Source organism: Syngnathus floridae, chromosome 12, assembly GCF_059516105.1.
Source record: "Syngnathus floridae isolate MCC-2025c chromosome 12, RoL_Sflo_1.0, whole genome shotgun sequence".
Classification (NCBI taxonomy): domain Eukaryota; kingdom Metazoa; phylum Chordata; class Actinopteri; order Syngnathiformes; family Syngnathidae; genus Syngnathus; species Syngnathus floridae.
Genome location: NC_142424.1, coordinates 390059 through 408239, shown reverse-complemented (window position 1 = coordinate 408239; position 18181 = coordinate 390059). Strand labels below are relative to the sequence as shown.

The 18181-nt window shown below is 56.0% G+C and overlaps 5 protein-coding genes across 10 annotated transcripts; 4 read left to right on the top strand and 1 right to left on the bottom strand.

Annotated features, from left to right (window-relative positions):
- The first annotated feature begins 267 nt into the window (after positions 1-267).
- cnnm3 (cyclin and CBS domain divalent metal cation transport mediator 3) lies at positions 268-5833 on the top strand. Its single transcript, XM_088392324.1, has 11 exons — positions 268-1053; positions 1382-1716; positions 1782-1958; positions 2048-2205; positions 2343-2486; positions 2572-2730; positions 2881-3050; positions 3117-3213; positions 3285-3415; positions 3519-3663; positions 4254-5833. Exons 1-11 carry the CDS (start codon positions 271-273, stop codon positions 4316-4318), a joined length of 2364 nt encoding a protein of 787 aa, XP_088248450.1. The 5' UTR covers positions 268-270; the 3' UTR covers positions 4319-5833.
- A 2376-nt stretch (positions 5834-8209) lies between these two features.
- LOC148389234 (transcriptional regulator protein Pur-beta-like) lies at positions 8210-9931 on the bottom strand. Its single transcript, XM_088392362.1, has one exon. The coding sequence runs from the start codon at positions 9830-9832 to the stop codon at positions 8927-8929; it is 906 nt and encodes a 301-aa protein (XP_088248488.1). The 5' UTR covers positions 9833-9931; the 3' UTR covers positions 8210-8926.
- A 1930-nt stretch (positions 9932-11861) lies between these two features.
- ved (ventrally expressed dharma/bozozok antagonist) lies at positions 11862-13897 on the top strand. Of its 2 annotated transcripts, none has more exons than XM_088392355.1 (3): positions 11862-12478; positions 12760-12974; positions 13371-13897. In XM_088392355.1, exons 1-3 carry the CDS (start codon positions 12136-12138, stop codon positions 13749-13751), a joined length of 939 nt encoding a protein of 312 aa, XP_088248481.1. In that variant the 5' UTR covers positions 11862-12135; the 3' UTR covers positions 13752-13897. The 2 variants fall into 2 exon arrangements, with proteins under 2 accessions (XP_088248481.1, XP_088248482.1); XM_088392356.1 differs by having other exon boundaries at positions 11864-12478; positions 12772-12974.
- Positions 13898-14049: 152 nt separating this feature from the next.
- Positions 14050-16923, top strand: LOC148389232 (N-acetylglucosamine-6-sulfatase-like). Of its 5 annotated transcripts, XR_015861784.1 has the most exons (9): positions 14050-14610; positions 15255-15314; positions 15383-15586; positions 15664-15729; positions 15802-15900; positions 15991-16316; positions 16379-16459; positions 16567-16670; positions 16776-16923. XR_015861784.1 is itself a non-coding variant. In XM_088392345.1 (8 exons), exons 1-8 carry the CDS (start codon positions 14470-14472, stop codon positions 16887-16889), a joined length of 1302 nt encoding a protein of 433 aa, XP_088248471.1. In that variant the 5' UTR covers positions 14050-14469; the 3' UTR covers positions 16890-16923. The 5 variants fall into 5 exon arrangements, 4 of the variants coding, with proteins under 4 accessions (XP_088248471.1, XP_088248473.1, XP_088248474.1 ...); XM_088392345.1 differs by having other exon boundaries at positions 16379-16670; XM_088392347.1 differs by lacking the exon at positions 16567-16670 and having other exon boundaries at positions 16379-16497; positions 16776-16922.
- A 1-nt stretch (position 16924) lies between these two features.
- On the top strand, positions 16925-18130 carry LOC148389231 (N-acetylglucosamine-6-sulfatase-like). Its single transcript, XM_088392371.1, has 3 exons — positions 16925-17057; positions 17160-17273; positions 17370-18130. Exons 1-3 carry the CDS (start codon positions 17040-17042, stop codon positions 17520-17522), a joined length of 285 nt encoding a protein of 94 aa, XP_088248497.1. The 5' UTR covers positions 16925-17039; the 3' UTR covers positions 17523-18130.
- Positions 18131-18181: the final 51 nt, after the last annotated feature.

The following is an 18181-nucleotide window of genomic DNA, read 5'->3' as shown; positions in this document are numbered from 1 at the left end:
TACGTATACACGAGGTGGTGCTTCGTTTTACGTACGTAGCTTTTCGTCAAGCATATACCCTGCATGATGTAAATCATGTATATGCACACATATGTGACTCCATGGAGGTGTGATTTGTCGTATCTTGGCCCATACATTGGCTGCAATGTTGCTTCTTCCACTTGAGAAAGTATCGTCCGCACGTTTTCAACACGTCGACTTGTCCTTTGTCCCACTACTTGAACGCCGCAAGGCTTCGAGAAGGCGGGGCCTGCCGCGGAGTTCAGTCACATGACCCGCCTCGGAGTCAGCCTGACCAATTCCAATATGGTGGCCAGCTTGGCAGGTCTTCGCTTGCTGTTGATGATAGTGTTGATGGTATTGTTGTCGTGCGGGATCCGGTTGGGCTTGAGCGACCAGGCGGCGGCCCCGCCGCCCGTCGTGCGCCTGCGCCCGGAGGACCCCGCGGGCCGCGTGTGGATGAAGGCGGGGATCATCTCGGCGCCCCGGGGATTCTCGTTCAAACTGCGGCTCTTCGGCACCGGCCTGAGGAACCGGACCTGGCCGTGGCTGGCCTTCGCGGCCGGGGATGCGCTCGGCGGGGACCCGTGCGGGGACGACGACAGACGGCGGCAGGCCGCCTTCCAGGTGAAGCAGCCCTTCGTGGCGGCGGCGGCCGAGGAGGATTGCGGCGGGCTACTGACGGTGGAGGTCAAGTCGGGGAGCGGCAGCAGCAGCAGCAGCAGCAGCAGCAGCAGCAGCAGCAGCGGCGGCGCCGAACAGCAGAACCTCCATCACGTGTGCGTGGAGAGCGGTGGCATATGGACCTCGGCCGGTGAGGACAGGCTGCGCGTCGCCGCGGACGAGCCTCTGCCCCCCGAGCCCATCCCCGCGTGGGGCCTGGCGGTGTTGGTGCCGATGCTGGTGCTCGTCTGCGGGCTGCTCAGGACGGTCCAACTCAGCTTGCTGTGGCTCGACCCGGTCGAGCTCTACGTGTTGCACAGCTGCGGTTCCGAGGAGGAGAAGCGCGCTGCCAAGCGACTGGAGCCGGTCAGGAGGAGAGGGAACTTCCTGGTAAAACAAACAAACAAACAAACAAACAAACAAACAAACAAACAAACAAACAAACAAAAACAATCGACTATTCACGCACAATCATTCCAACATGCTTTTGAGATGATTCTCATGAGCAAGATAAGGTGCTTGTAAAGTGAAGATGAAAATCTCTTGTAAATTGGACACCGCAGGACCAAATAAAACCCAAAAACCCAAACTCCTGATTTTGGTCCCAAAAGTGGCGCCGTGATGGAAGTCACGCCAGTGCCCTCTGTCCGTCCGTCCGTCCGTCCCTCCCTCCCTCCCTCCCTGACTTGTCTTTGTTGTTTTTGGGCGCGCACGGCAGGCGTGCTCGCTGCTCCTCCTCTGCGTCCTGGGTCACTCGGCCTCGGCGGTGCTGCTGTACCGGGCGTTGGGCTCGGTGGCGGCGGCCACCTTCGCCGCCGCCCTGGCGCTCTTCTTCCTGGCCGAGCTGCTGCCCCACGTGGTGTGCTCCGGCCACGGCTTCCGGCTGGCCCCGGGCCTCACCTGGCTGGCCCAGGTGAGCATGGTGCTCACCTGCCCGCTCTCCTGCCCCTTGGGTCTGGTGCTGGACCTGGCGCTCAGGCGCGACATCAGCACCTGCTGCATCCGCGAGCGGGCCATGGAGATGATCCGCACCAGCGTCAACGACCCGTACAGGTACAATTAGCATTGCTTTGTTGTCTGGAGTTTTGTCTCTCCCACGTTGCCACGTTGCATTGCAGTGAGTTTGTGAAGGAGGAGTTCAGGCGCGGGGCGCTGCGCAGCAAGACGGTGGAGGACATCTTGACGCCGCTGAAGGACTGCTTCATGCTGCCCAGCTCCACCCTGCTGGACTTTGCCACCATGTCGGATATCATGCAGAGCGGCTACACGCGGGTGCCCATCTACGAGGAGGAGAGGTGGGTCGCCAAAAGTGCGCTTTGAGTCTCCGGTCTGGGGCCAGCGTCAGAGCGGGTGACTGATTGCGTGGGCCGACTTGCCTGCGCAGGTCCAACATTGTGGAGATCCTCTACGTGAAGGATTTGGCACTGGTGGACCCCGACGACTGCACGCCCATGACCACCATCACCAAGTTCTACAACCACCCGCTGCACTTTGTCTTCAACGACACCAAGCTGGACGCCATGCTGGAGGAGTTCAAGAAAGGTCTTGTATAGGCGGGCGCCGGCCGATCGACTCCCTAACTCCCTCCCTCCCTCCCTCCCTCCCTCCCTCCCTCCCTCCCTCCCTCCCTCCCTCCCTCCCTCCCTCCGTCGGCGCCAACCTTAGCTTATCGCGTCCAGGAAACTCTCACATGGCCATCGTGCAGAAGGTCAACAACGAGGGCGAGGGCGACCCCTTCTACGAGGTGCTGGGACTGGTCACCCTGGAGGACGTCATCGAGGAGATCATCAAGTCGGAAATTTTGGACGAGTCCGATGGCTACCGTAGGTTCCCTTGAAGCCGCCGACGTTTGGATGGGACGGCTGCCTGGCCTTGTGGACCTTTGGGCTCTTTTGTTTGGTTTGGCAGTGGACAGGAAGGTGAAACGTCCTCTGCCCCCCCTGGAGATCCCCCTGGAGCCTCGGGCCACCCCCGACGAGTTCTCGCTCTTCAAGACGCCCGAAGGCGAGCCCAAGATCAGGACGTCGCCGCAGCTGCTGCTGGCCACTCACCGCTTCCTCTCCAGAGGTGCGTGCATACGTGCGTGCCTGCGTGCGTGCGTGCGTGCGTGCGTGCGTGCGTGCGTGCATACGTGCGTGTTTTCTTACGCCTCAACTGCGCCCTCCCTCCCTCCCAACCTCGCTCGCACGCACGCACGCACGCATGCGGCGTGCGCAGAGGTGGAGCACTTTGGCCCGGCACGCGTGTCAGAGAAGATCCTTTTCCACCTCCTGCGCCACCCCAGCGTCAACCAGGAGGTGCACTTTGACCCGGGCAACCGCCTCAGCCCCGCCCACTATCTGTACACGCGCAACCATCCGGTGGACTACTTCATATTGCTGCTGCAGGTGCGTGCGTGCCTGCGTGCGTGCGTGGCAAGGAAGGGCGGCTCAGTGCGCGTGCTGTGACGACAGGGTCGAGTGGAGGTGGAGATCGGCAAGGAAGGCCTGAAGTTTGACAACGGCGCCTTCACCTATTACGGCGTCTCGGCGCTCACGCTGCCATCCTCAGGTCAGCGTGGGAACTGCACCAACACGCGAGGGATCTTTTTTCCCTCCGCTTTAAACGTGTGCCTCGTACAGTGCATCAGTCGCCGGCGTCGAGTCAACGTCAGTCTCCGCGAGATCCGTTTGATGCGTCCGAGGCCACCACGCCGTCCACTTACTGCCCGGACTACACGGTCCGAGCGCTCACCGACCTGCAGCTGGTCCGGGTACGTGCTCGCGCGTCACGCACTGCGTGTGAGATCTGGAACGCGACTTTGCGTGCGTGAAGACGTGACGGGGCGCTCTTCTCCCTCTTGCGCTCGGGCGCAGGTGACCCGGCTGCAGTACCTGAACGCCCTGAGGGCGTCGCGGGGCGGCGGCACCAGCCCAGACCCGCCGGAGATCAAGATCTTTCCCAACAGTCACACCAAACTGCTCAACGAGAGGAACGCGGCGGCGGCGGCGGCGGCGCAAGGTAAGCCGAGCTGGGTCGGCGCTTGGCCTCGGGGAGGGCTCTGCCACTTTCTCTTTCCCCTTTCCTGTCCGCTGTACTAATCAAGGCCTCTCTCTCTCTCTCTCTCTCTCTCTCTCTCTCTCTCTGCTTCTTTTTTTCGTTTGTTCTTTCTTGGCTGACTTTCTGCTCCAGACCTGAACTTCTCTTTCTTTGACACCATAGGCAACTACCGCTAGTGCGGCAGGTGAACGCAAGCAAGCGCGCATGCTACATCTCGGCTTCTGTGTGTGCGTGTGCTTGTAACTCTTCTTCGCCCTGAATGTTCAATTCAGACGATGCCTGCCCCTCCTCCCTCGCTTCGCTCCCATTGAGCACATCTCATCGTTCCTTCTTTTTTTTGCTTTATTTTTAGCATTTATCTTAGCATTGTGCTGGTTTTATTTTGTTCCTTTTCTGAGTGACGTTTCAAAAAATGTGTCAAATATATTTGACACTCTAGTTTTAATACCGAAATAGATTTCAATCATTTCCAATGAATAAATCCCCTTCTTGGTCAAGTCCCGGCACGTGCCCGCCCCCTGACTCCACTGTCCTGTGCTCTCATTGGTCAGCTTGCGCAGATGCGACAGAAATCGACCAAGACGAGGAAGGCAGCGGCGACGAGGCCCGTGCGTAGCGATCGCCTCTTTAAGCAGCGTTGGCCCGATTGGACGAGACTGCGCTCCATTTCGTTGATGTCGTTGTAGTTATCATCGTCATCATTATTCCCATTGCGTTTTGTGTGTACATTTGTCTGATTTGCTTTTGATGAATTGGGCCGGTGCCTTTCTTCCAAGTTTAACGTTGCCATTGGTCACTTTTGCTGTTTGCGTGCCAAATTGTGAGTGCGAGTGCGTGGGCGTGCGTGCGCGTGCGTGCCAGCGAGCATCCGTCCGTCCGTCCGTCCGATCAGAAAGCGAGCCGCTCGATCTCGGCCGGATAGGATAGTCACGTGACCTGTGGGGCTGGTTTCCGTGGTTACGCCCAGGGGGTGCTGGGGCTTTGGCGATGCAAAGTGCTTGCTAGGCCTTTTCTTTGCCAAACATCTCACAGGACAAACACATCGAATCTTGAAGGAGACTTTAAAAACGATCCCATTCCACATTTGATTTGTGCCGAAGTTGCTGTAGCTGGCTAGTGTCTTTGTAGTTGTAGTTGTGTTTGTTGCAACAACAGTTTGGCTCGCGTGGGACGTTTTGACTCCTCATCCTTAACCGGAAGCCCAAGCTAGCACCTCGTCCCATTTTCTCTCTGCGTGAGTGTTAGCGTCGTCATGCTAACTGAATGAAGTCATAGCCCACATTGCATTGCACGGTATTTTATTTTTAATTTTTTTAGTGGGCACCAGCTGAGTCTAGTTCTCAAAATGAAAGCATGCCAAAGCTCTAGCCAAAGCTAATGAGACGCCTTTAGCAACCTGGAAGCTAACATGTCACTTTGGATGTCCTTTGAATGGACTTGACCGATTGACCTTGAACCATAAGCCAACAACGTGCTAACTCTCTTGCCTTTGCTGGTCAAGACTAAGGTACCGAGGCTAAGATAGTTTGCGTTCACGCTCACATTTGTCACGTTGAAAAGATCTTTCGAATGGCTCGCCATCTTGTAATTTTGCGCGCGTTTAACAGGCGAAGATAAGATAACCTAAGATACGGTCGGACAATCGCTGTTTAACAATTTAACAAGACTAACGTTTGTTTCGGTCGTTTTCTGAAGGTGAATCCAATGACAAGCTGAGCGTTTGGGCCTGATTAGCAATTGGCTTGTTCACCAAGTATCACGCATGTTCTCTCATTCTGTGTGGTGTTTGTTCGCTCGCTCGCTCGCTCGCTCGCTCGCTCGCTCGCTCTTGGAACTTGGGATGCTGTCATCTCCCAGCAGAAAATCTTGCTTGATTTCAAGATTTATTGAAATAGTTTGTATTGGTTTGGGGTTTTTTTGGTATAAAAAGTCAATGTATAAAAGAAAACTGTCAGCCAGGAGCGCAAGTATTTTTAAGTTAGACAATAGTTTTTAGAGGAGCTTGAACTTGTTCAATCACTTTCTGTCAGTGTTACTTTTTTAGAGTTCTATCTGCAGCCGCCATGTTGGATTTCATACTTTTAATGATTCCATTTTCCTAGGAAATAAAGTCAACCCTGTTCTAAATGTACGTTTGTCGTCGTCGTCTGTGTTGTAGCGTCCCAAAAAGGATTCCGCTCCGGTTAACGCTGCGCTCGCTCGCTCGCTCGCCATCTTGTTTTCATATAACTGTTAGCATTTGATCATGCTAGCTTGTCACGTTAGCGCATCATTTTGAGTTGTCATGTGTTCACGCTTACCGAGTTGTGACATTAGCATGATGTCGTCTTGTCACGTTTGCATGTTGGTCGGGTCATGGTGAGGCGCTCGAGCGCACGGCAACTCATTGACCTCATGTTTTGTGCACGGACGCACGGACGGACGGACGGACGGACGGGCTTGTGTGTGCCTGTGTGTGGCGCCTCTGCCACTCACATTGCGGGCACATGGCAACAGAATCTAAAAATAGCCCCCTCGGCTGCAGGATCAGGATTGCTTTGAATGCGTTGACATCCTTGCTTCTTCTTTCGCTTCCCTTCGTCTTTCCCGTCCAGCACATCCTCCTCTCCCATCCATTACTCATTGTTGTTGAATCCATTTTTTCTTTTCTTGTCTTTTCTTTTTTTGTCCAATGAAATGTCAGCAGCCTGTAAAGCGTTGCCGGGGTCAATGTAATCTGCCCGACCGAGCCCGTCACAATCTGCAGTGCTGACCCACGCGATGTCAACTCGATTCGAGCAATGGCGCAGTTTTGTTGACCTGGGGCCTTTCAAATTCAACCGACAAAATCACTCACCCATTTGAATGACAGATGACACGCCGCGCACCCGCCTCACGTTGGAATGTTCTCATCGTCAAAATGTCAAGCAAGGGCTGATGAAATGTTACAATTTGCCCCTTGCAAGAGGTTCTTATCATACAAGATCAGCTAGTGACGCTTCCGGTCGGAGTACAAGCAGCAGTCGGAGTACGAATTGTCGTGCTCGCCGCAGTGGTCGAAGCAACGCTTGAAGTGCGCTCGGGCTAGCGGAGGCCTCGCGAGTCGTGACCACCGCGCCAACGCTAGGGAACGCAATTTCGAGTTCCGATTGAGGTTGTCGATCACGCTTCACCTGGCCGGCTCGGCTGCCTGCGCAGGCCGCCGCGCTTGATTTGTCTCGCTGCCCGTTGAGGAATCAGCGCGCGGCGGCACACCCACTAATGCACCGGTGCCACGCTGCTCATGAGTCAGCGGTCACGCAACGCCCCGATGACCATTCAATAGGCTCAATTTGATTTATTCTTTATGCTCCGCCACGAACGACTACTAACCGACAAGTCCCGACAGGCCCGTTTCGTCTCGGTCTGAATTAGACATTTGCCATGCTACGTACAGCGCCGCTAACTCTTCTCATGGTACATTGTGAAGAGACATCTTTGACATTGAAAGTACACTTTGTGGGGCTGCTGCTGCTGCTGCTGCTGCTGCTGGTGGTGCTGGTGGTGCTGGTGGTGCTGGTGGTGCTGGTGGTGCTGGTGGTGCTGGTGGTGCTGGTGCTGGTGCTGGTGGTGCTGGTGCTGGTGCTGCTGCTGCTGCTGCTGCTGCTGCTGCTGCTGCTGCTGCTGCTGCTTCTGCTTCTGCTGCTGCTGCTGGTGGTGGTGCTGGTGGTGCTGCTGGTGTACATACTTGTCTAATGAGGATGTGGCGTGGGTCGACACAATCGTGTGCTTGTGAGCCAGCTGACTCCCTGAGCAGGAATGTGTGCGTATTGGGGGAGGGGGGGGAGCTCCGCCCACATTCTCCATTGAAACGTGCAGCTGCCAACATCAAGTCAGGGACGCCGCCCATCGGGTAGCAAAGTTGTGTGTGTGTGTGTGTTAGAAAATGTAAAGCACAAAAACAGTGGTAGGTTTTGTGTGGCGGTTGCAATCGTACGGATGTCGTAGCCGCTTGGAGTAGTGCTGGTGCAATGGTCTTGAAAGTTGTAATGGCTTTCTCCGTTGCAGACGTGGCAGTTGACGGGACGCGACAGGAGCGCTCGTAGCGGCGGGAGCGCTCGTAGCGGCGGCAGCGCTCGTAGCGGCAGTCGCACGTCGTCCGCCTGGCCCCCGAAAACGTTGCTGCCGCAGTCCAAGGAGAAAACCGAACGCTCGTTGCAGAGAGCTGGCTGGCTGGCTGGCAATTTCCAATCGAAGGCTAAGCTATATTTGACATTGGCGTGAAGATACAAAATGAATGAAATCCACAGTGAAGAATTCAGCTCCTTGGAGTTTGTTCCGCGGCGTCGAGCGCACAAACAGGTACTGCAAGTGATGCTGCTAGCTGCTGCCACATCCGCCCACCGTAGTGCTTACGCTGGCTGTGTCGGTGCGTTGCTGCACCTTTTGTGTTCAAGCACGCTCTTTTTGCATTATGTGCTCACTGTTGCTCCAGACAAACTTGATGAAGCACAACAAACAAAGGAACAAATGTTGGCAATACACTCAGTTGAAAGAATTTCACATTTTCTTTATTTTGTAATTTCCTTTACACGATACATTTTCCTTTATAAGTATTTGAAAATATCTTTTTTTGCCGCTGTAATAACTTTCCTATAATCTTGTGTCAATAATATAGTTCTCTGTTGTTGGAAAAGAAAAAAAGGAAAAAGAACATCCACGGACGTGTTAGCAGCATCTCTTGCTGATGTTTGCTTTTTTTTCTTTTGTCCTGACTCCCGAGTGAGGTGACGGCAAAGGTGGGTTTTTTGGGGGGGAGAACGGCGCCCTCCTCTGCCGGTATTGCTAAAAATGAGCCCTGGCTGTAATTTTCGGCTGACTTCAGCCCCCTCGTCAATCATGTGGCGGCGGGCAGTGATTGGGGTTTTTTTTTCCGTTTGTGATGTTTTCTCCCCTGTGTGTGAGACTTTGATTGGCAGGCTGCTCCTCCAAACCTGCTAAGCGTCCCACGACGCAAACGACAACGAGGAGGACACCGAGAACCTCTCAGCCTCCAAGACACGCACTTAAGTCACGATTGGAACACTACCGAGTCCGACTTGGGTGCCAAATGGCACCGTAGCAGCACGAGGCTGATGAACGCTCGTGTACTCTTTATTCTTTTTTTTTTTTTTTTCCTCCAATGCTGCCTGCTGTGGCTGTACGGGCGCGCGCGCGCAGACGCGCACGTACGGCGGAGGCGGCGTGCGTGCGCGCGCGCTCTCTCTCAGTCGTCATCCACGTCGTCGCCCTCCGACTCGTCCCGCCTCTCGTAGATCTTGTCCCGGTGGCGCTCTTGGATCTCCTTCATCTCGTCGGCGTAGCGGCTGAAGGCGCCGCCGAACTTGGCCCAGGCCTTGAAGGGCACCGTGATGGAGTTCCGGTAGCTGGGCTTCACCTCGCTGACGCGCAGGAACACGCCGTACTTGTTGGAGCCCACGTCGAAGAAGAAGCGCTTGGAGTCCACCATGATGGAGGTGCCCTCCGGGAGCTCGCCGAAGCCCCCCGCCGCCATGCCGCCTGCGCCGCCGCAGGCCAGCTCGTCGTCGTCGCCGCCGTAGTCGTCGATGAGCTTGGCCAGGGCGTCTCGGAACTCGATCAGGCCCTGCGCTGGAAGGGCTATGGTCTGGCCGGACAGCATGCCGCCCACCGGGCCGCCCATGCCGAAGCCAGGCCCCCGGTTGACGGTCTGCCGGATCCGCAGGAACCTCCCCCGCTGGTTCTCCTTCAAGTCCAAGTAGTACTTGCGGTTCTCCCGCACCAAAAACTCGCTCTTGAGGGCTCGCCGAGGCCCGCCGTCCTCGCCGGCGGAGGCCTGCGCGATCTGCTCGGGGCTGCTGGGCCCCAGCTGGGCGTAGTGCTCGATAAAGTCCCCGAGGTAGTCGCGCACCTCGGCGGCCACTGACAGAGAGAGGGTCAGCCGACTTTTGGAGCCTCCGGCCCCGACCTCGGCGATCTTGATGAAGCGGCCCTTGCTATTCTGCTTGACGTCCAGGTAGAAGCGCTTGTTCTGGATGTCCAGGCGCTTGGAGGCCAGCTCCTGGGTCTCTTGCTCTCTCTGGAAGTGCTGGAAGCCGCCCCCCACGCCGCCGCTGCTACCGCCGCGCTCACTCCCGCTGTCACCATCCGCCATGTTCAGCTTCTGCCCATCTCCTCCTCTCCTGCAGGCAGGCGCGTCGCCTTCATGCGCGCCGGGGCTGCGCGCGGTTGGAGGCTCGTGATTGGCCGAGCCGCCTGTCGCTCGCTCGCGTCGCCACAATTACAGGCCTGCCATTCGCCAGCGCCTCTTGTCAGTCACGCCCCCGCCGGAGCGCTCACGCGCCATTGGCGGAGAGGCAAGTTCCGGTTGCGAGCTTCCCAAACTATTTTCAGCCTCTAGTGCCGCTCGCGTCAATCGTCGTTTGTGTGATGACGTCATGTTTACGAAACGACGCGTCGTGGAAAGCTGCCGGTGAGTGACGTTGAAAGCACAATGCGGCCGCTTTAGCAAAGCACCAAACAGCCACTTGGCACAAACGGCGGCGGCGGCGGTGGGCGGGCGGAACGACCGACCGACCGACCGACGTGCGCATGCCGTCCGTTGCAGCCTTTTTCTGCTTGGAAAGCAACATGCGACGCGACGCGACGCGCCTGTGCCGACAGGAGGCAGCAGAGTTTCACCCCGCAATAGGACTGGCCACTCACTTAGAAAGCAGATATGACAACATTACCCATCCATCCATCCATCCATCCATCCATCCATCCATCCATCCATCCATCCATCCATCCATCCATCCATCCATCCATCCATCCAACGTACACTCTGTACTGCAGTAGAGCGAATAAAGTGAAAATACGGGAACAGTACTTGTGGGTTTAAAAAAAGACAAAAGTTCGGTAAGGAAGGGTATGTTAAAATGGCTTTAACCGTTTTGATCATTTGAAGAATTCAAAAAAATAGCAAGAACTGACTCGACTTTCCTGTTGAAAAAAAAATCATTTGCTCATGTTGAAAAGTGGGTTAAATGCTCAATAAGTGAATGATAATTTAAAAAAAAAACAGTCGGATCATTTTCAGATACAGTATCGGTTTACAGATAAAGGAAAAAGTCAGTACAATGTGACAACTTATAGCTTAGAAAGTTTGAAAATACGGGGAGTCAAAGTAAAAAGTATTTCAGCACACTTCTGAATGACATCCCGTCACTGCTGCGACGTGTTGTGGCCGCGGTGGAATGTGTCATGCAGTACCGATGACATCCAGCGGCTGGCGGTGGCTCCTGAAAGTTTGCAAACAATAACCGACAAACAAATGACTCCATGCTAACAACTTTTTATTGTCGTTGAATTTTTTGTGAAATATAGTGGAACCCAAGCGGCGCGTTCTTGCCAAGGTTCCTTATTTTGACGCAACAGATATGTCACGTCTTTTCAGAGTGGCAACAACACTTAACGAAATAGCGTGATGACATCACTTTGACTCAAGATGGCATCATGGAAACAAACCTCCTGTCATGTTGCGGGTCAAATTGGGCCAAAGTTCAAAATACTTTGCGTGCGAAGCTTGATGGAGTCCCAAAGTTGAGTTGAGCGCAGCTTCGGGTCAAGAGAAACGCTTGCGTCGAATCGAGCCATGATCCTTGCGAGCAAAATGATCACGAGTGCAGTGGCGTGCAAATGATGACATGGCCCCATGTCCAGCGTGGAGACCCATATGGTGCTGCTTGGTCTCGGTGGGGGAGGTTGGGTCGCTGACTGCCGCGCCGACTCGTCCCACCGGCTCCATCAAAGCCCGGGGAGCCTTTGAAGGCTTGATAGGGATCAATAGACGAGGAGGGGAAGCGCTCCTGACGGACGGAGAAGGCCTTTTCAGACGGGGCGGCAACTGCCGGCCGCCGCTGGCCAAGCCAAGCCGCTAACGCGTGGCGGCACGAGTCGCCATCGGCGCTGTGGTGCTGCTTGCCTTTTAGCTTGGAGCTTCCCAACTACACGGGTTGGCAAAGTTTGACTGACAGACAGACAGACAGACATACAAGAACTCTGCATGTGTGTGAGAGACGCCTTGAGTAGTGGGGCAGGGGCTCCATAACAGCAGCAAACAGGCCCGTTGAAGAGATGAAAGAGCCTGAATGGAGCCGATCAAAGGGCAGTCCAGTGTGTGTGTGTGTGTGGGGGGGGGGGGGGGGTCTATGATGGGGGGGGCATCCCCATGTACTCCTCCTGCAGTCTGCCATCATCCCATGTTGCCAATGCGAGCCTACGTTGCAAGTGATGGCGAGAGTATGAAGTCGGGCAAAAAAAGTTCAATCCAACTCAACTCTTTGTAGGCGGCCATGATGGTTTTGCTGTCGCCAAAGCTCCTTTCGATGTCCGCGGAGGTGCGTGGCTGAGGTGTGTCTATTGGCAGGAAGGTCGGGGGGGGGGGGTCTAGACTCACTGGAGCCTCATTGAGACTGAATGACTGCACTTGTGAGGGGAGGGTGCCAAGGAAGGGCTGTAGCCTTTCATGTGCGTAAAGGCGGGCCGCCGCCTATAAAAACAGCAGTGCGCCCCCCCACTCCGCCCCTCCAGGAGGACGCTCACTTACCTGAACACACCACAGACGTCATGAGAGGACACTTTTCCATTGAGTGGATGGCGCAAAGCAGCCGGCAGCGACCCGCCGCCAGCGTCAGCATGGCGGCTCTCGCCGGCGCCAGCACCGAGAGCCTGCCGGGGTTCTACCGGAGGGCCCGTGACGACGGTGGAGGAGCCCCAGCCAAGAGGCCCAAGATGGACACCGGGGAGCACACCAAAAGTGGTAGGTCTGACACACCCACACACACACACACACACACACACACACACACACACACACACGAGTCATTCTTTTCAGACAATGAAATGTTACATGATTTTTAAGCTAACTGAAAACTGTCGATGATTTCAAAAGACATTTTTTTCTACAATATAGAAATGAATGAAATGCTGGACAGTAAACATCAAAGTGAATTTTGCACACTAAAAAAAATGGTATCCAACAATTTCGTTGAATTTTGAAAAAAAAAAAAAAAGTTCAATCATTCCAACGTGAGAAATAAGTTGTGCTGGCAGCTCCGGAGGCAGAGGAGGAGACGTCGGGCTACGAGAGCGAGCGTTCCCTCTCGCCGCCGCCGCCCCCGTCCGGCAGGAGGCCGCGCACGGCCTTCACGGCAGAGCAGATTGGCAGCCTGGAGCGAGCCTTCAAGAGGAACGCCTACCTGTGCACGCAGGTCAAGGCGCAGCTCTGCAGCAAACTCAACTTGTCCGACAAACAGGTCCGCTTGCGCTCGCGTGTGAGCTAGGCTGGCCCATGCTAGTCACGCTAGCCCATGCTAACTAGTCACGCAGCCCACTTTGCTTCGAATGCCGCCGAGATTTGAACTAGCAAACAGCACGCTGTCGGGTGCTTTGCTGCCATCTGGTGGCACCGACACGCAGTCACAAAAGAAATGTGAATGTCAAGTGAGCAAGCGAACTCATGCCAATTTTTATTTCCACGACAATTTGGACTTTTCCTCTGTGTGATATTGATCGATCACGCATCTTTTTCCTGCCTGACATTGTTTTGTTTTGTTTTGTTTCGTTTCGTTTCGTTTGTTTTGGTTTTGTTTGGTTTTGTTTTGTTTTGTTTTTCTTCTTCCTCCCCTCTTGTCACCGTGACGACGGCGCAGATCCGAAACTGGTTCCAGAACCGGCGCATGAAGCTGAAGCGGACGGTGCAGGACGCCCTGGCGGCGCACGCCTGCCAGGCCAGCGCCGCGTCGCGCTTCGGCCCCTACCCTGAGCTGCAGGGGTTCGGGCCGGCGCCGTACCCGCTCTACCACCACCCCGTGCCGCTGCCGCTTCAGGACGGCGCCTTGGCTCAGCCGCCGCCGCCTCCGCACAACCCGCAGTACGCCTCGCCTCTGGACTCGCTCTACCGATACGGTGGCGTGCCGGGCGCCGTGTTGCCGGGCGCCGTGTTGCCAGTCGCCGCCGCTGCCGTCGCCGCCACACCCCCTTCCCCGACTCCGCCTCCTCTGATGGCAGCCTACGCGGCCGCGTACTACTGACTGACTGACTGACAGACAGACTGACTGACAGACAGACAGACAGACAGAGTGGCTCTGTCTCGCTCGGTGGACCTTGATATTGTCTTTTTTGTTTGCGTGATGATTTGTGTATTTCTCCCTGGATTGCAATAAAATGCAGCCATGCATGTTGCCTAGCTCTGGTCCTCACTGGGGCGACTGGTCGCCGACAAGCCAAGAAGTGGTCACCAGTTAGCAACTCATTTAAGTCTGCATTCAAAGCACCGACTGTAAGGAAAGGCACAGCTAGACAACTAATTGGCCTCGTGACGTGTCTTCCATTTGAGGGAATAGGGGGCGCTTGTCGTTTGGAAACTTCCATCAGCTGCTTGAACTTTAACGTCACTGCCTGCTCTCGAATTTGCTTTATTTTTGGAGAAAGAAAAAAGAAGGCTTTACTTTCGAAACGCAACGTGTGTGTGCACCCACGTGGCGCAAAAAGCGGCGTTTATTGCCAGTAAAAACAACAACAAAAAAGCCTCGCTCAGTTTTATTGGAATTTTTTTGCTGACTGGCGTGAAGTTTTGGTTCAAAGTCGACTCCGGACATCGTGTTCTTCACGCCCACTGGCGCGCGCCCACGTGACCAGCGGCACTTCCTCAAGCGCAGCTCGCACGCGTCAGGCAAGGCTGATTTTCTTGCTGCCTTGAATGCTGCATGTCTTCGCCGCTTTTGGCTTTCGTGTCTCCCTCCGTTTGTGATGCTCGTGGGAGTGTTGCGCGTGCTCGCGCTGGGCGCCCTGCTCACCTGCGGCGCGAGGCGCGTGCTCGGCGGCGGGGGGCCCGGCAGCAACATCGTCCTCATCGTCACTGATGACCAGGACCAAAACCTCGGGGGCATGGTGAGTACACGCAGTCGCTCGGCAGGCAGCTGAGCTTTGGAGCGACCTCCTTGGAGGAACATTTGACGGTTTGCTTTGGAAAACCCGGGTGCAGTGCACTTTCCCCCGAGCCAAATGTCACTTCCCGTTTGATTTGTTGCCACCGTGCGCGGTTTCCGTCGAGCTTTGGCGTCACTGGCGTTTACTCCCCATCAAGTGGTGGCGTGGCGTGGCGTGGCGTGGCGTGGCGGGCTCGGTTTGGAGCCGGGGCATAATTGCGCGCAACAATTTGCTGTCCTCCTTGATTGGAATCAAATGAATTGAATCCGCGTATTCGTCTTCCAACGCATTGTTTATTTTGTCTTGGACTGACCACTCCGCCAATTTCCACGCTGTCTAAATAAGTAAATAGGGCTTCCGTGCATCCAAAAACCTTGATTTGATTTGAGTTTCGAGCCAATGTGATCTGAATTCCCTCTTTACGCGGTCAAAAATTGCGTAGAGCGTCTTCCAGATGAATGTGCCAATAATCTTGGCCACCGTGTCCATTTTGCCTTGCCTTGCCTTGCCTTGCCTTGCCTTGCCTTGCCTTGCCTTGCCTTGCCTTGCCTTGCCTTGCCTTGACTTGACTTGACTTGACTTGACTTGGGCTTTGTGTTGAGCAGACCCCCATGAAGAAGACCAAATCTCTGATCGGAGACGCCGGCGCTACCTTTGTCAACTCAGTGAGTCCGCTTGTGTTTGGGCTAATGCTGTCGACGGCGGCGTCCTCACCTGACCTGTCCCCCCCCAGTTCACGGTGACGCCGCTGTGCTGCCCGAGCCGCTGCAGCATCCTGACGGGTCGCTACCCTCACAATCACCTGGTGAGGAACAACTCGCTGGCCGGGAACTGCTCCAGCGCGGCCTGGCAGAGCCGAGGCGAGTCGGACGCCTTCCCCGTCTTCCTCAGCAAGAGCGGCTACCAAACGTTCTTTGCCGGGAAGTACCTGAACCAGGTGGGCCGACGCATTTTCCGACGCCGAGACCTTGGCTGGATGTGCGCCCGACGGACGCTGCTTTTGTCTGTCGACAGTACGGCAAGAAGGAAGCGGGCGGCGTCGGCCACGTTCCGCCCGGGTGGGACCAGTGGCACGGCCTGGTCAGTGTCACGCGTTTCTTTCTTTCCACACACGCGCATAAACGAGAAGGTGGCGGCTGTGTGTGCGCCCAGGTGGGCAACTCCCGCTACTACAACTACACCCTGTCCAGAAACAGGGCTGAGGAGAAGCACGGCGACGACTACGCGGGCGACTACCTCACCGACCTCATCGTAGGTGGTCGACGGCGTCTGGTCTGGTCTGGTCTGGTCTGGTCTGGTCTGGCCGCCCGGCCAACGCCGACTCGGCTTTCCCGCCCGCAGGCCAACCGCTCGCTTCAGTTCCTGGACAACCGCAGCCCTCAGCGTCCGTTCTTCCTGATGCTGGCGCCGCCGGCGCCCCACTCGCCCTGGACCGCCACCCCGCAGTACCGACGGCGCTTCGCTGACGTCAAAGCGCCCAGGGAGGGAAGCTTCGACAAGCCGGCCAAGGTGAAGGCAAAACCCACACGGCGCAGCCACCGGGAACCGTTTGCTTTTTTTTTTTTTTTTTTCTCCTCATCGCAGGACAAGCATTGGCTGCTGCGCCAGCCCGCCAACCCCATGGCCAACAGCTCGCTGGCCTTCCTGGACGACGCCTACCGCAAAAGGTGCGGCAAACGTGAGCACGACCGGCTCCGTGAGCGAGATGAGAAGGAGCGTCATCCCGCAGGTGGCAGACGCTGCTGTCGGTGGATGACCTGGTGGAGACGCTGGTGAGGAAGCTGGAGGAGCTGAAGGAGCTCAACAACACGTACGTCGTCTTCACCTCGGACAACGGCTATCACACAGGTGAGCGGAAGGCGGGCTCCGCTCACGGGCGGGTTCCCAACACGCCGGCGCCGCTGTGTTTTCCCGCAGGTCAGTTCTCTCTGCCGATCGACAAGCGTCAGTTGTACGAGTTTGACATCCGCACGCCGCTGCTGGTGCGCGGCCCCGGCGTGCAAGCCAACGTCACGCTGAAGGTCACCAAAGAAGCGCCGCCAGATGAGAATTTTGGATTGAGAAGGGGAAGAATGCAGCGCCACGGTCCAGGGTGATCATTTGGATTGTTTCCCCCTCCCCCCCAGGCTCCCGTGTTAAACATTGATCTGGCGCCGACCATTCTGGACATCGCCGGCATCAACGCGTCGGCCGCCAACTTGGACGGGCGGTCCTTCCTGCCTCTGATGGTCGGCCGATGACGTCCCCCTCGCTCGGAAAGCGTGGCCCCCGGCCTAACGTGCTGTCGTCGTTGTTGTGCGCCGCGGTTGCGCAAGGGCTCTGCGCGTCCCTTCTTCCTGGTGGAGCACACGGGGGAGGGGCTGTCCAGCGCAGACCCCAGCTGCCCCGAGATGGGGCCCGGCCTGTCGGTGAGCGGCCGGCCAGCCGGCCGGCCGTTTGTCGGATGGAATTGTCGGATTGTGGACGCTGACTCCGGTGGTGAGCACGGTCGCTTGAATTTGCCGCCTCAGCAATGTTTCCCCGACTGCGTGTGCGAGGACTCCTTCAACAACACGTACGCCTGCGTCGTCAGGACGCTGGACGGACGCGACGACATGCAGTACTGCGAGTTCGCCGACAGCGAGGTAAGCGCACGCGGGATGGCAATGTAGCCGCTCAGCAGCCGGTCAAGGTGCTGCGTGTGCGGCAAAATCTCCACGAGCCTCTTTTTGCGCCACCAGTCGTTTGTGGAGGTGTACAACCTGAGCTCGGACCCCCACCAGCTGGAGAACGTTGTGAAGAAGGTGGACCCGGCCGTGCTGCAGACCATGAACCGGCGCCTCATCAAGCTGCAGTCCTGCCAGGGCGTGGGCTGCCGCGCCCTCTCCACGTGAGGGAGATTTTGATTAGCACCGGCCACGAGGACCTACTTCTTTTGTATGGCCGGCGAAAGGCGCGCTCCACTTCCTCTTTAGTTCCCCATTGCACCACAAGATGAAGCCTTGTGTCGCCGCCGTCGTCAATCGCTCCTTTTCTTTTTTGGGGTTTGAATTTGATCAAGTTGAATGTTGCCGTCTGTCGCCGCGAGCCCGCTAAGTGATAGCGAAGAGCCACGTGTAATTGCCTCGCGTGCAAAAGGGAAATGGCACTGCCAGGCAGCAGCCTGACAAAACAAAGCTCCTCCTCCTCCTCCTCCTCTCATTCCAACTTAGTGGCCTAGGTGCCACCTTTTGTACACAAATGACTCCTTGTCGCAATTTTGAAACCAGGAATCTCACTTGTGACAGACGAAAGGTGAACTCTGCGCCAAGTCGCTCAGCCTGTCGACAGCGACGGCGCAAATGAAACGCAAGTTTGTCTTTTCAAATGATTCAGTCCCTTTTGAAATGAAATTGCATATCCTTTGAAGTGTTTTGCTGCAAGTGTTTGCACTGCCCAAGCCTTCCATGTGAATGATTGCACTGTGACAAATGAAAATAAATCAAAAATAGTCCTTCCTGAATGTGCTTTCCATTTGCTTTCAATTCCATTTTCAATTGGGCTTGAATTGGAA